At 38.5% G+C, this 14,600-nt stretch overlaps 1 protein-coding gene across 2 annotated transcripts in view; it reads right to left on the reverse strand.

The window, feature by feature from the left end:
• The window catches only part of ADAM10 (ADAM metallopeptidase domain 10), a gene marked incomplete at both ends in the record, with an annotated part of 135,135 nt that overhangs the window by 28,684 nt on the left and 91,851 nt on the right, over positions 1-14,600 (reverse strand). The window contains 4 exons of one of the 2 annotated variants that reach the window (XM_080693412.1): positions 736-899; positions 7,648-7,831; positions 10,583-10,675; positions 14,074-14,223. In XM_080693412.1, the coding sequence (XP_080549538.1) occupies positions 736-899; positions 7,648-7,831; positions 10,583-10,675; positions 14,074-14,223 (591 nt within the window). The remainder of the gene's footprint in view (positions 1-735; positions 900-7,647; positions 7,832-10,582; positions 10,676-14,073; positions 14,224-14,600) is intronic. The other variant, XM_080693413.1, reaches the window with a different exon arrangement.

The raw sequence follows: 14,600 nt of genomic DNA on the forward strand, positions 1-14,600 counted from the left end.
TAATATATTCCAAAATGCCAATCTCTTTCCAAAGTAGAGAGATATAAATCCAAGTACATCCTAATGATGCTTTAACAAAAACAAAGCAAAAGAGCTACTACACAATTTGCTAAGGATTCCAGGTGTACTGTGAACAATGAAAAGGGTTCTCATTCAAAAGATGTCTGTGCAGTGTGCTCTACTTCTGCCAGGAGACAGGAAGAGGTACTGTCTGAGCAAATCAAACAAAATTCTTTGTTTTCATAGAATTATGGCACTGTGATATTGACATTTCTTGTTTTAATCACAGATACTCTATCTTCCTCCCTTTTAGTAAGGTCAAGTAACTTACTGTGTTCTGACATAAAAACTAAACATGTGCGCATGCGCACACACACACACACACACACACACACACACACACACACACACATATATACACACACACACTGGTTTTCACTATTTAAAAAACCAACATAAAAGGCTAATAACTAGCTGGGCGTGATGGCGCACACTTGTAATCCCAGCATTTGGGAAGCTGAGACAGGAGGATCGCAGTTCGCAGACAGCCTCAGATATTTAGTGAGGCCCTTTGCAACTTAATGAGACCCTGTTTCAAAATAAGGAACAAAAAACAGGGCAGGGAGGGGAGTGGCTCGGAGGTAGAATGCCCCTGGGTTCCATCCCCAAACCCGCAAAAAATATGAAAGTAAAAGGCTAATAACTTAAAAGATCTAATAAGTAGGCGATACTTACCGGAGATCCAAAGTTATGTCCAACCTCATGAGCAAAGGTGATGTGCGAGACCTTGGGAGGCACGTGGGACCCGTAGTTCTGAACAGTAATGATTCCAGTGTTTAAGGACTTCTTCTTGCCATCTGAGTAGAGTTTACTTTTTTCACATATTCCTCCAGAGCTTCCTAATTCAGAACAAGAACATGACTAAATTAGTTATCTACTCCCCCAACGCCTCCAAAGACAGCTAATATTAAATTAAAATACTTAATATTTTCAACCTAAAATACAATTGGTACCCAACTGCCTCAAATATGTAAAAGTTTCTTTGGCCTAAGGCTAGAAAATAATTTTAAATAAAGTTTTTTTTTCTTCTTCTGGTGTTGGGGTTGAACCCAGGGCCTTAAACATGCTATGCAAGTACTCTACCACACTAAGCCACATCCTCAGACTTCAAGGTTTTAATGGAACTTTAACTCCCAGGATTGAGTACACAGCCTATATGGTGTTCTTACCATCAAAATGTCCTCACCTGGGCGTGGTGGTGCACGCCTGTAACCCCGTACCTGGGAGGCTGAGACAGGAGGATCTCAGGTTTCGGGTCAGCCTCAGCAACTCAGTGAGTCCCCCTACAATTTAGTGAGACCGAAGGAAGGAAGGGAAGGAGGGAGGGAAGGAAGAAGGAAGAAGGAAGGAAGGAAGGAAGGAAGGAAGGAAGGGAGGGAGGGAGGGGCTGGGAATGTAGCTCAGAGATAGAATGCCCCTGTGTTCAATCCCCAGCACCACAAAAAAAATCTAAAATTTAAAATTTTTGTTCCATTAATTTAACAAAATATTTACATTTCCTTTAAATATGAAAGCCTATACCTTTTCACTTTTTTAAAAAGAAAACTTATTACTCAAGTCAAGTGAAAGCTGAACAAGTAGATCTGCTACAAATACGAGTCATGATGTGATGATGCCCATTAAGTATGTGATTCACTGTCCTGAGATGCAACATACACTGCATTCATAAAGAGATACATGTCAAGTCGGTTTAAAAACAAGGGGAGACTGGGAAAAGAAGTAAAGAGGGAGGGTGGGAAGAGACAGAAAGTAAATATGGAAAAATATTAATAAACCACATTTCTTGTGTGTGTGTGCGGGGGGGGGGGTCCTGGGGATTGAACCCAAGAGCACTCTACCTCCCAGCTATAGCCCCAGTCCTGTTTCGTTTTTACTTTGAAACAAGGTCTCACTAGGTTGTGGAGCGTCTCTCTACTTGCTGGGGCTGTCCTCAAACCTGTGATCTTCCTGTCTAAGCCCCCCACATACTGGGATTACAAGCATGCAAGCCTCATGCCCGGCTTAAAAAAACACACCCATATTTCTGCTTATATTAGACAAATTAAATCATTTTGTGGTTCAGATGATCAATAATAAGAATTTTAAAATTAGCCAAAATAAGAGTGCTTTCACATAAGGCAATTATAAGAAAATTTAAAAAGAATGACAGGAAATCCAGAAACTGCTGGTTAATCCATGTCTTTATATTCACTGCATTGAGAAGACTATACTTCCTTTAATTAATTAATCAGAGACTTTTAGTGAGTGATCCTTTAGTTTACACTCACATTTTAAAAGGTTACCCAGGCTGGGAATATAGCTGAGTGGTAGGGCATCTGCTAGCAGGCTCAAGGCCTGAGTTTGGTCCCCAGCACTGAAATCAATCAACTGAACAATTGAACAAATGCCTTCTCTATTTGATTTTTTAACTTGCAGTAAAGCTGGATGTGGAGGTGCACACCTATAATCCCAACACTTGAGAGGCTGAGAAAGAAGCAGGTTTGAGGCCAGTGCAAAGAAACCTGCACTGTTTCAAAATAAAAACTTAAAAAAAAAAACAACCTGTTTCAAAATAAAAACTAAAATAAAACAGGAGTAGGGTGTAACTCAGAGGCAGAATGCCCTGTTCAATCTCCAATACCAGGAGGGGAAAAATCAATCAAATATACAGAGGAGTGGGGGGAAATAAATAAAATGGATTACGATACTCTTTTTTTCCCCCAGTACTCAAGATGGAACCCAGAGGCATTCTATCTTCAAGCTACACCCCCAGCCCTACTTTTTTATTCTTTATTTTGAAACAGGTCTCACTGAGTTGCAAAGGGCCTCACTAAGTAGCGGAGGCTGTCTCAGCCTCCCAAATGCTAGGATTACAAGCATGTGCCACCACACCTGGCTGGATTAAGATATTCTGATATCAAATTATTTTAAATTAGCTTTCTATATACAAAACATAACCAGAGTACTAAACCGCTTAAAAAGTCTAATATTTGTAGTCCCTGATAAAGCCTTTAAATAGCAGGTAATTCAGAACAAAACAAATTGAATCGCTGAAAAAGTAAACTAAAAGATGGTACCATATATAGACTTAACCCAGCAAGAGGTTAAGAAGTTTAGTCAATAAGTACTCTGTATGTAATAATTAAAATTCACATATTATAGTTTCAAACAAATAGTAAATTGATATCCTGCCTTAGTGAAGATTTGTCATATGCAAATTGGTCCAATGTAGTACTCTCAGACTTGAATAAAGCACAGAAGACTCCACACAGCAAATCTTTAACAGTTTAAAGAAAAAGGAAACAAGCATATTTTTAAAGCTGATAATAAACACTTTCTGTATTTTTAAGGTAACTTGAAGGGGAAAATTTGAGAGTGCTTTTCTAAAATATAGTCTTTAGCATCACTAAAGTGAGAAACATGGGCACAAAAGGAGGAGACAGACAGAAAACATTATAATGTAAATTAAACAAGCTGAAGCAAAATAATTTACCTGAATTTATATAGAGAACTGATTAAAACCCAATCTCTTAGTTCCCAGGCCATTGCTTTTCCCATTATGCTATGACAATTAAGGAAGAAACAGGTTCCAGCAATAAATAAACTCCTCTAAGAAGCAGGAATCATTTGACTTCTTATTAAAATCGTGTCAGAAAAGGGTAGGGTATTACAGCATATAACTACCAGATGTACGGAATCTAGCCAAAAGGTCCAAACTTTAGATTCTGTTTCACCTCAAGCCACATATATGATACTAGTTTAGTGGGTCACAAAGTTTCTGAACTCAAGTTTCCTCAACTGTAGAAAAATGATGATACCTATACTTCATAAAGGTTCTGAAATAATTAAGAGACTGCACATATAATGTTCCTTGCAACAAAAGTTAATATAAAGTATAAGTCAAATATAAGACTAACTCAACTAGTGAGGGTAAAGCAAAGAAGTGAAGAAGAAAATTGTCAGCATGATTTCAAAGCAGGTACCCTGCAGCAGGACATGCTGGCTAATGTAACAAGGATTTCTTCTTTCTCCCACTCTGGCCCCTAGATCCTGGCCTAGTCCCTTTGTAATAACTCTTTTTTTGTTTTGTTTTTGCAGGTCTGGGGCAATGGACCTCTGAGCTATACCCCCTGCCCTATTTTTTATTCTTTATTTTGAAACCGGGTCTCACTGAGTTGCAGAGGGCCTCACTAGGTAGCTGAGGCTGTCCGCGAACCGCGATCCTCCGGTCTCAGCCTCCCGAGTGCTGGGATGACAAGCGTGTGCCACCACGCCCGGCTCCCTTGTAATAACTCTTAGAGGCTGGGTGTGGTGGTGCACACTTGTAATCCCAGCATTTGGGAGGCCGAGACCGGAGGATCGCGGTTTGAGGACAGCCTCAACTACTACTTAGTGAGGCCCTTGCAACTCAGTGACACCCTGTTTCCAAATAAAGACTAAAAAATAGAACTGAGAGTGTAGCTCAGAGGTAGAATGCTGCTGGCTTCCATCCCTAGTAACACAAATAAAAAAGAAAGCAAAGAAAGAAAGAAAGAAAGAAAGAAAGAAAGAAAGAAAGAAAGAAAGAAAGAAAGAAGAAAGAAAGGGCCTTTTAAGAACTGGAATTGGGGGCTTAAATATAGTAATGAAAGAGGGCATCTAAAATAAAAAGGAGAGTTTATAAAGGCAAAAAACAAAGCGGGCAAAAAGTTGATAGTTTTCCATTTTGGCTAAGTACCCTACCTTTGTTCATGAAATGCCCAGGAAGTATCCTGCGAAATTCAACCTTACAAACAAACTTGTGAAAAAAATACAAATAACATGTCCTACCATTTTCAACACAGACCTCTGCCTACTGTCATTTGGCAAAATGAGCAACATCCCCCAAATCACAAACAACTCAACAAAAATACTAGGTGGCCCAAAATTATAAGCCCATCTAATTATAATAAAAGCATCAGATTCCAACAGAGGAGCATCCTACAATACACCTCACCAGTACTCCTCAAAACTGTCAGGGAGGAGGAGGAGATGAGATCCTCTATACCATCTGTTCTACTTCTCTGTAAATCTAAAAGTGTTCTTTTTTAAGAAAAATTAAGCTTTAATAAGTGCATTTGTAGATATGGCGACATCTAAAGATCTGGATAAATTTGACCAAGCTTCTTGTAGTACCATTCTGTCCTTGGCAAATAGTAGGTAGCTGAAATGCAGCGCACAGAGTTTCATTCTGCCTGGAATCATCCCCTCCCTCGCCCTGGAGGCACTCTGTGGCCAGGGTTTAGAGACAAAAATACTAATGTAGTGTTTTTTTTTTGTTTTTTGTTTTTTGTTTTTTTTTGGTACTGAGGGTGGAACCCAGGGGCTTTCTACCTCTGGGCTATACTCCCAGACCTTTTTTATATTTTATTTGGAAACAGGGTCTCACTAAGTAGCTGAGGCTGACTTCGAACCTGTGCGATCCTCCTGTCTCAGCCTCCCAAGCGCAGGGATTACAAGCGTGCGCCACCACGCCCGGCTTCTAATGTAGTGGTTATCAAACTTCAGTGCACATCAGAACACCTGGAGGGCTTGTTCAACAAGGACTGTATGACTTACGCTTCTAACACATCCCCAAGTAGCGCTCATGCTGCTGGCCCACAGACCACACCATGAAACCACTTACTTGAGACATGAAAACCACTATATGAATGGAAAATAAGACAACAAAAAAACAAATGAATCCTTCAAATTTTAGAGTATTTGCTAATGAATAGGAGAAGGGATCATAACCATAGACTTGATTAAATTTTCCAACTACCTGAAGGGAAAAGGGATATCAGCACAAAAGTTACAATGTGAACTATCACAGGAAAGAGCTAGCTAAGGAACCTACCGACAATGTAAGCAATGTAAGAAAAATAGTACAATTATCATCATGAACAATATTAAACACAGTGCACAGGCTGGGCGTCGTGGCGCACACTTGTAATCCCAGTACTTGGGAGGCTGAGACAGGAGGGTTGCAGGTTCACGGCCAGCCTCAGCTACTTAGTGAGGCCTCCTACAACTTATTGAGACCCTGTTTAAAAAATAAAAAATAAAAAAATAGGGTTGAGGGGTACCTCTGAGATAGAATGGCCCTGAGTTCAATCCCCAGTACTGCAAAAAAACAAAAACAAACAAACAAAAAAAACAACTGCACAATAATATGCATCCATGAAAATAAATTTGCACTTAATAACATTATGAAATTAAGCACATACTGCAACATGGAAGAAAAACAAGAAGCCTTGTAAATTTTAATAAAAATATTCATTGCTGGCTTCAAAAAAAGAACAAGAAATTAAAAGAAAATACAGTACACTAAATAAGATCTTAAGAAATGCCTAACAAGTCAGGCGTGGTGGTGCACGCTTGTAATCCCAGTACTTGGGAGGCTTAGATAGGAGGATCACAGGTTCACGGCCAGCCTCAGGGACTCATTGAGGTCTTCAACAATTAATTGAGACCCTGTTTGAAAATTAAAAAATAGGGCTGGGGGTGTAGCTAGGAGGTAGAATGCCCCTAGATCCCATCCCTGGTACCACAAAAAAAAAAAAAAAAAAAAGCCAGAACAAATCAAAGAATAAACTAGTAAGAATGAAAATAGAAACATTCATCTTATCCTAGATAAGCACAAAGGTAAATTTAGAAAAAAAAAAAAATAAAACATCAGAAAGAGAAATTGCTATTTATCTAGCCCCAAAGATTATAGGCTACTCATCAAAATCTATATAGCCATATTGTATCCAGAGTGTGAGTATAAATTATATCCAGAGTCTGGGATAAATCTCTCTACTCATCTTTCAATTAATAAACTTGTATCCCTCTAAACCAGGCAGGGGAACTTAAACTGTAAATAAGAGCTCTCTCAGTCCCAGGAGAATGGGAAGGGGATTTTCCTATCTCAGCCTTCTCAATGACAGCAACTTTCAGGGCTAAAATGAAGAGCTCAACAGAATATGGGCCCAGGTGGTGATGTCAGTGGAGCCGTAGCCCCTGCCTACTTCTCTTTTCAGGTAGCACCTCCCTTTCATTAAAATAAAGACTAGAAATAAAATAAAAGCAGGTTTTTTCCCTCCCTACCTGCTGCTCCTGAACAGGGTCCTGCTCTTGATCTCACTGCAGAACAGAAACTGCAGGTGTTGTTATTGCTCCTACTGATGCCACAGCATAGTTTTCCCTTTCTGACTCCTAACTTTATTTTGAGAGGGGGAAAAAAAAAAAACCTTTTTCTCTATCACAAAGCCAAAGGGAATCAGGGGTGTGTGTGTACAGAGATTTAATATAGATTTAGTATATGGAGAGATTATCTATGTACAGATAGATACTAAATAGCATTTAAGTTTTGTGGGGAAAAAATTTCCCCTAAAATTCTTTCAGTTACTCAATGTACCAAATATCAGGATATTTCCCTTACTCATTTCAAAATAAAAAGCTGCTTTTTTATCTATTTTTCCGTAACATCATGCTTATGGCTCTTGACCAACCTCAAACAGTGTAAGTTAAGATACTGTTCAGGCATTGCTTTCTCCCATTCTTGGCAAGATTTAATCTTCCCTCATAATTGCTCATTGTTTCAAGTTTAGACATAGTTAAAAAAACTACCTGAAGGGGCTCCAACCCAAGCTAGACCAAGAACACCATCATCAAAATCTCGGTCTGTGAAGACATAGGCCAAACAGTAGTCATCATGATTCTGCTCTGAATTCAGTTCCAGAAACTTCTCCACACCAATATTTGGAAAACGAAAAGGATTTGTAGGGTCTTTTTCATCAGCAGTTGTATTGATCTAAAATCCAAAACAATTATTTAAATAAAACAATGTTAGCAGAATTCTTAATGTAAAGTGCTTACCTCCTCCTACATCACCCGGACAGTATGCTCAGGGCCAAAGGGAAACCAGACTTTGAGTAAGGTTTGATCACAGAAGAAAAATTAGGAAAACGAGGTAGGAAGAAAAAGGCATAGGGATGAGAAAAGAACAAAAGAAATAAAAGGAAGGATAGAGAAATTAAAATTGAAGATGTTAAATTTCTAACCAAGTATTTACCAGATTCACACATTTTGCTTTCAAAAACCCTAATAAAGTATGCTTTCTCAAGTTTAATCATCTAAGTCTCATTTAGTGCTAGTCTCCTACATATAGTGACAAATAATAATATAAAGCACTATGTTTTAGCTAATTACTAGGACATAAAATAGAGAACAAACCCAAGACTGTCAGTACAGCAAGAAATCATTTTCTTGGTTCTCCTTGCCTGGAAAGTCACAGGAGTTGAGCTCATTTAACCTCGTGATCACTTTTCTTAGCTAGGCATGGTGGCATACACTTACAGTCCTAGTACTTTGGAGGCTGAGATAGGAGATCGCAGGTTCAGGAACAGCCTCAGCAAATATTAAGAGTCTCAGCAACCTAGTGAGACCCTGTTTCAGGATAAACAGGGCTGGGAGTGGAGCTCAGAGGTGGAATGCCCCTGGGCTCAATCCCTTAAATGTGAGCAAGGACTTTGTATTCTTTCTATTTCCAATTCACTTCCCTACTATTTTGAGCTAAGTGTCTACAGATCCTTTCTTTGGATCCTTAGCTACCATAGTCCTGTGTAGGCTCCTCCTTCACAATCTAAAGAATAACTTGTTGTAATCACAAAGTGATAAGAAACAAAAGCTTTCATTTATTAACTTCTGCCTCCTTTCAGAGACCCCTGACTGCCCTCTGAAGTCCTAGGACAACTTTTTACTTTCCCCAGGTAAGCCAGGGAATTACATACAAGAACTGATAGAGATTTTAAACAAATACATATGAAAGTAAACGTTTTTCTCAAAGGCAAACCTCAGTCTACTTGAAAATGTTAGTAGTAAGGGGATGATATGTTTGACATGGTGAGAACTATAGGTCTCTTTATGATCCATACCATCCTGTAAAATCAAGAGGCTCAGAAGCAATAAATTGCCATGTTATTTATTTACATACATGCATTTCTTTATGATGTAAATCAATTTACTAAGAGAAAAGAAAGCACTCCATCAAAATTCAAAATTTGCTCGGATGTTCTCTTCTTTCTATTTCACTGCTCTGCCTATTGAACAGTAATACTAAACTACTTATCACTTTATTTTCTCATTTAAGGGCTTTTATTTCTCTCAGAATATATGAAAGCAACTGATTATGAATAGTTCCTATAATGTATATCTACAAACCATATTTTACCTTAAAATTCAATTTGAGATTTAATTGAACTATCTCTAAAAATTAAGAACCACCTACAACTGTGTTATTCAGTATACTATATGTATACACTAAAATTACATATATTATAGTGTAAATAATATATTTACACTAAAATTTTCTACCGCATACTTTTTATTGGTACACTATAGTTTCACGTCATAATGTGGATCATATTGACAATGGCATACAATCACACAGTATAGTGCATACTTTTGTATGTATGTGTGGGGAGGGGTCCTAGGAATTGAACACAGGGACTCTACTACTAAGCTACCCCCCGTCCTATTTTCTTTCTTTTTTTTTTTTTTTTTGGAGTACTGGTGATGGAACCCAGGGCATTCTACCTTCAAGCTACACCTCCAGCCCTATTTTTTAGTCTTTATTTTGAAACAGGGTCTCACTGAGTTGCAAAGGGCCTCACTAAATAGCTGAGGCTGTCCGAGAACCATGATCCTCCTGTCTCAGCCTCTCAAATGCTGAGATTACAAGCATGTGCCACCACACCCAGCTTTCTGGACGACTTTTATATATGTTACTGTGAGCTACGAATTTTCAAGAAGGTTACAGCATTGTTTTCTCAAATTTCTAATTTTACTTAAAACATTATATAGAGAACACATATAAAAACTTAAGTAATTTGTGTGTGTGTGTGTGGTACTGAGGATGGAACTCAGGGGCATTTCTACCTCCAGGCTATACTCCCAGACCTATTTTATATTTTTATTTGGAAAAACGGTCTTACTAAGTTGCTCAGAGCCTCGTTAAGTAACTGAGGCTAGCTTCGAACCTGTGCGATCCTCCTGTCTCAGCCTCCCAAGCGCTGGGATTACAAGCGTGCGCCACCACACCCAGCAAATTAAGTAATTTTATGGGTGTCCTATAATTTTTGTAGGTCTCTGGAGGTGTCCTCTGTGTGAGACAATGGGACAGAAGAGGTTAAATACCATATCTATTCTCCCTCTTTCCTGAACACCAAATGGAACACACACTGAAAAATGTTACAAAAGGCAAACCTTAAAAAACTAATAATGAGAGGGGTAAGGGAAGTCTATAAATTATTGAGGTGATAAACATTTGTTAATGGTAAATTAATCTGATGGAATACAGTACTTTATGATAGTTTATGATAGTTCAGGTTAAGGCCCTGTAGGTTTAATTCTTAAATTATAAACCCAAGTATTCCTGTAAGCATATGTGTAAAAGCCAGCCAAAGAGTAAAAATAAATGGCACCAGTAAAGACAACTTTAATTATTTAATGTAAAAAGATTATTTCACTATTTCTAATGTCTTTAGCTACTGAAGTTCCTTACTCTTATGCGTTTCACCATGAAACTGATGTTTCGGATTCCAGAGAAGTCTGTGGTCTGATAGATTGTATCAATCGCTTTAACATGACTGGATATCTATTGATTAAAAATAAGAAAAGAACATTTTAGAAGTAATGTTGAAATATGAAGAAAATTCTGAATTTCCATTTCCAAAATCAAGAATCACCTACATTCTACCACGTTCAAGTTTTAGAAAGTTCACTCACACATTCAACAGAAGGAAGTCAAACACTAGTGAGCTGGCTGAGGGGCCTGTCTGCGTCTCCAAACTCAGCTCCATAAAAACTATTTTCTCAACTCATCCTACAATGTCCCTTGTCCATTCCTTTTTACATTCTGCTTCCTTAATGCCTGAAATATCTTTATCATTGAGACTTGACTTAAACATTGTAAGAATTTCCCTGAAGATATCAGGCTACTCTGTCAACTACTCCCTGACTTCAGTCTATACAGCACTAGTAGATACATTCTATAAGCTTTTCGACTACTTTCTATGAACTGTTTTGAGTGCTGGGGATATACTGGTGAAAATATTAGAGAAAGTTACTATAAATTTATAGAGGTCTTTTTCTTGGAAGTAGTAGAGGAAGATAACACAAATACAAAAAAAAATACACAATCAGACTTTTCTAAATTCTAAAAGGAGATAAACATGGTGCTAGAATAGGTATATGTTTACCTAGCTGATTCACAACTAAACTCTCTGGATTCTAAACCACTCTGTATACCTTCCCAACTTCATTTACAAAAAAATCTTGCTGCCATTTATGTACAAATATGTATGCATACTTTCAAACCTATTTTTAAGAAATGTAAGATGCATTGTCAAGTAAAAGCATTAACAATAAAAACTTCAAAAGCAGGCTAGGCTGCCAAACACTGCTCACAGTAAGTGTGATAGTGCTGCTGCAGTCCATTATAAATCCATGCTGTTTAATCTCAGCTGACCAACCAATGCCTTATCCAACTCACAGTTTCCACTCCATTCCATTTCCAAACACTTCTACAGAGATGACTGCATCCTGGGTTTTTTTTTTTTTTTTTGGTGGTACTAGGGTTCCTGGAAACCCTTCTACTTCCGGGCTATACTCCCAGACCTATTTTTTATATTTTTATTTGGAAACAGGGTCTCTTAAGCTAGCACGGCTGGCTTCGAACTTGCGTGATCCTCCTGTCTCCACCTCCCAAGTACGGGGATTACAAGTGTGCGCCAACACGCCCGTCTTGTATCCTGCATTTTACTGAGAGTTCACCTTAACTCCCCCTTGCCCTTCCCTTTAAATTTCCCGATCTCTATCCATCTCTATCTTCCTCAAGTAACTCTTCCGTGAAGGGTAATTTTTCTTTAGTTCTGACCTCATTCCTTACTGGATGTTCAAGAACCCTGTTTTTTTCCAGAGGCATTCTGAATATTCAATGACAGCAATATGTCTTTCTTGTATATCTTACATTGTTTCTCTACTGAATGGTTTTCCCTTTTGCTCACGTATGTCTTATATCCCTGTTACCCCCAGAATTCCATGTTATTTCTAGGCCATCATATTTCTTTTGTTTTTCACATTTCTTGAAACCCTCACTGCCTCAGCAAATACATTGCTCATCAATAATCTTTCAGCAACTAAAAACCAACTACCTTTTATAATCATTTTATCTGATTTCCCTGTAACGACACAAGTAGCCCTGCAGACTGCCTTGAATCTCATTCATTCCTGGACTAATCCACTGAATGTCCTACCTGTCTATTCTGTTCCTCACTAGTTCCTCTTACTCATCCTATTCACTATAGAGTAATGGGAATCCATTACTTCTCCTTCAGTTTTATTCTACCTACATAATAACTCTTAGTATCCTTCAATTCCATGCAGAAAGCTCAAGGCTAACCTTCCCCAAGCTCCAGGTCCACATTTTCAGTATGGTAAGGGATAATATGCCTGACTTTTATTTATTAATTTATTTTTGTGTGGTACTGGGGAATGAACCCAGGGGCATTCTAACTCCGAGCTACACCCTCAGCCTGACTTTTTTATTCTTTATTTGGAAACAGAGTCTGAGTTGCAGGGGGCTGCACTAAATAGCTGAGGCTGGCTGCAAACCCAAACCCTCCTGCCTCAGCCTCCCAAGTATTGAGAGTACAAGCGTGCACCACCATACCTGGGTCTGACTTTTATACATGTCTAAAAATTAAGTGAATTCCCACCACCAAAATGAACTTTTCATGTATATACTAGTGATACCTTCTCTCAGTTGAATCAAAAAACACATTCATCGCTGGGCGTGGTGGCGCATGCTTATAATCCCCGCGCTTGGGAGGTGGAGACAGAAGGATCGCATAGGTTCAAAGCCAGCTGCGCTGGCTTAAGAGACCCTGTTTCCAAATTAAAAAGTATGAAAAATAGATCTGGGAGTGTAGCTAGGAGGTAGAAGGGTTTCCAGGAACCCCAGTACCACCAGAAAAAAAAAAAAAAAAAAAAAGGAAAAAAATTCATCAAATTCCCACTGGGTATCTTCAACATGAAGGGTATTCTGAAGGTATGGTATCCTCAAAAATTTATACTTTCATAAGAATTAAGAAGACTCAAGCTGGGCGTATTAGCACATACTTGTAATCCCAGCATTTGGAAGGCTGAGACAGAAGGATCCCGGTTCCGTGATACCAGTACCACCAAAAAAAAAAAAAAGAATAAAAAGATAGGGCTGAGGGTGTAGCTCAAAGGTAGAGTGCCCCTGGATTCCATCCTCAGTACTGCAAAGAAGAAAGAAGAAGAAAGAAGAAGATGACGACGAAGAAAGCGATGACAACGACGACAAGTAATAACATGACTTAGGACAGTGCTATGCACAATGAAAACACTGAACAGAAATTATATACTTCTTGGAAGGATTCTTCGTCTTCTTCTTCTTTTTTTTTTTTTTTTTTTTTTTTTTTTTGCGGTACTGGGGGTGGAACCCAGGGGCATTCTACCTCCGAGCTACACCCTCAGCCCTATTTTTTAGTCTTTATTTTGAAACAGGGTCTCACTGAGTTGCACAGGGCCTCACTAAGTAGTTGAGGCTGTCCTCAAACCGCAATCCTTCTGTCTCAGCATCCCAAATACTGGAATTACAAGTGTGCGCCACTGCACCTGGCTCACTAACTCTATTTTCAAAGATAAGCTCCATGTTTGTCTAGCATGGGTGAGGCTGGCCCTGGGTATTATCCCTAGCCCTCCCCCCAGAATAAAAGCAAAGCTTCGGCGTCATCATCTCCTTCAAGAAATCATTTTCTAATCCTTCTCTTTTGAATGATAGTAAAATGTGCACACTGGTCTTTCAGTTATCTCTGCACTTTTCTTACATATTTTGTCACATCACAATTGAAAGTATATACTCTTTTTCCCCAAGAGAATAAACTCACTAACTTGAGTTTATAAAGGAAAATATGGGCATAATAAAACAATATGAAAACTCCTAAAATAGTATATAATCATAAATACCTGGGCAATCACAGCTTCCCTTGTTCCATAATATTTAAAGAAAAGATGATCAGTCTGAATATAAAGTTGACAAGTATTTCTTTCAGCAGAAGTTGTACGTTTTCTCCTCAACAGTTCTGGACCATTAACAGCATGTTCTTCTTGAGGTATCTAAACATCAAAAACAGTCATTTCTCATAATCAGCATGCTTCACTATTATGATTTTATCATTAAGAATGCATATACTAGCTAGGCACGATGGTCCCATGCTTGTAATCCCAGTCCTTGGGAGGCTGAGACAGGAGGACTATAGGTGCAAGACCAGTCTTGGCAACTCAGTAAGACCTTTAGCAACTTAGCAAGACCCTGTTTCAAATTTGAAACAAATGGCTGGGTATAATTCAAAGGTAGAATTCCTAGTATAAAAAAAAATTATACTAAACAATTTCATATTATATAACATCACAATTATTTCCAATGCCACTAAAAATTCCTCATAGTAGAACAAAGTCCACTGGAGGCTGGAAAGGGAAGAGCGTGAGAGGGT

Source organism: Muscardinus avellanarius, assembly GCF_963383645.1.
Source record: "Muscardinus avellanarius genome assembly, chromosome: 3".
Taxonomy (NCBI): Eukaryota; Metazoa; Chordata; class Mammalia; order Rodentia; family Gliridae; genus Muscardinus; species Muscardinus avellanarius.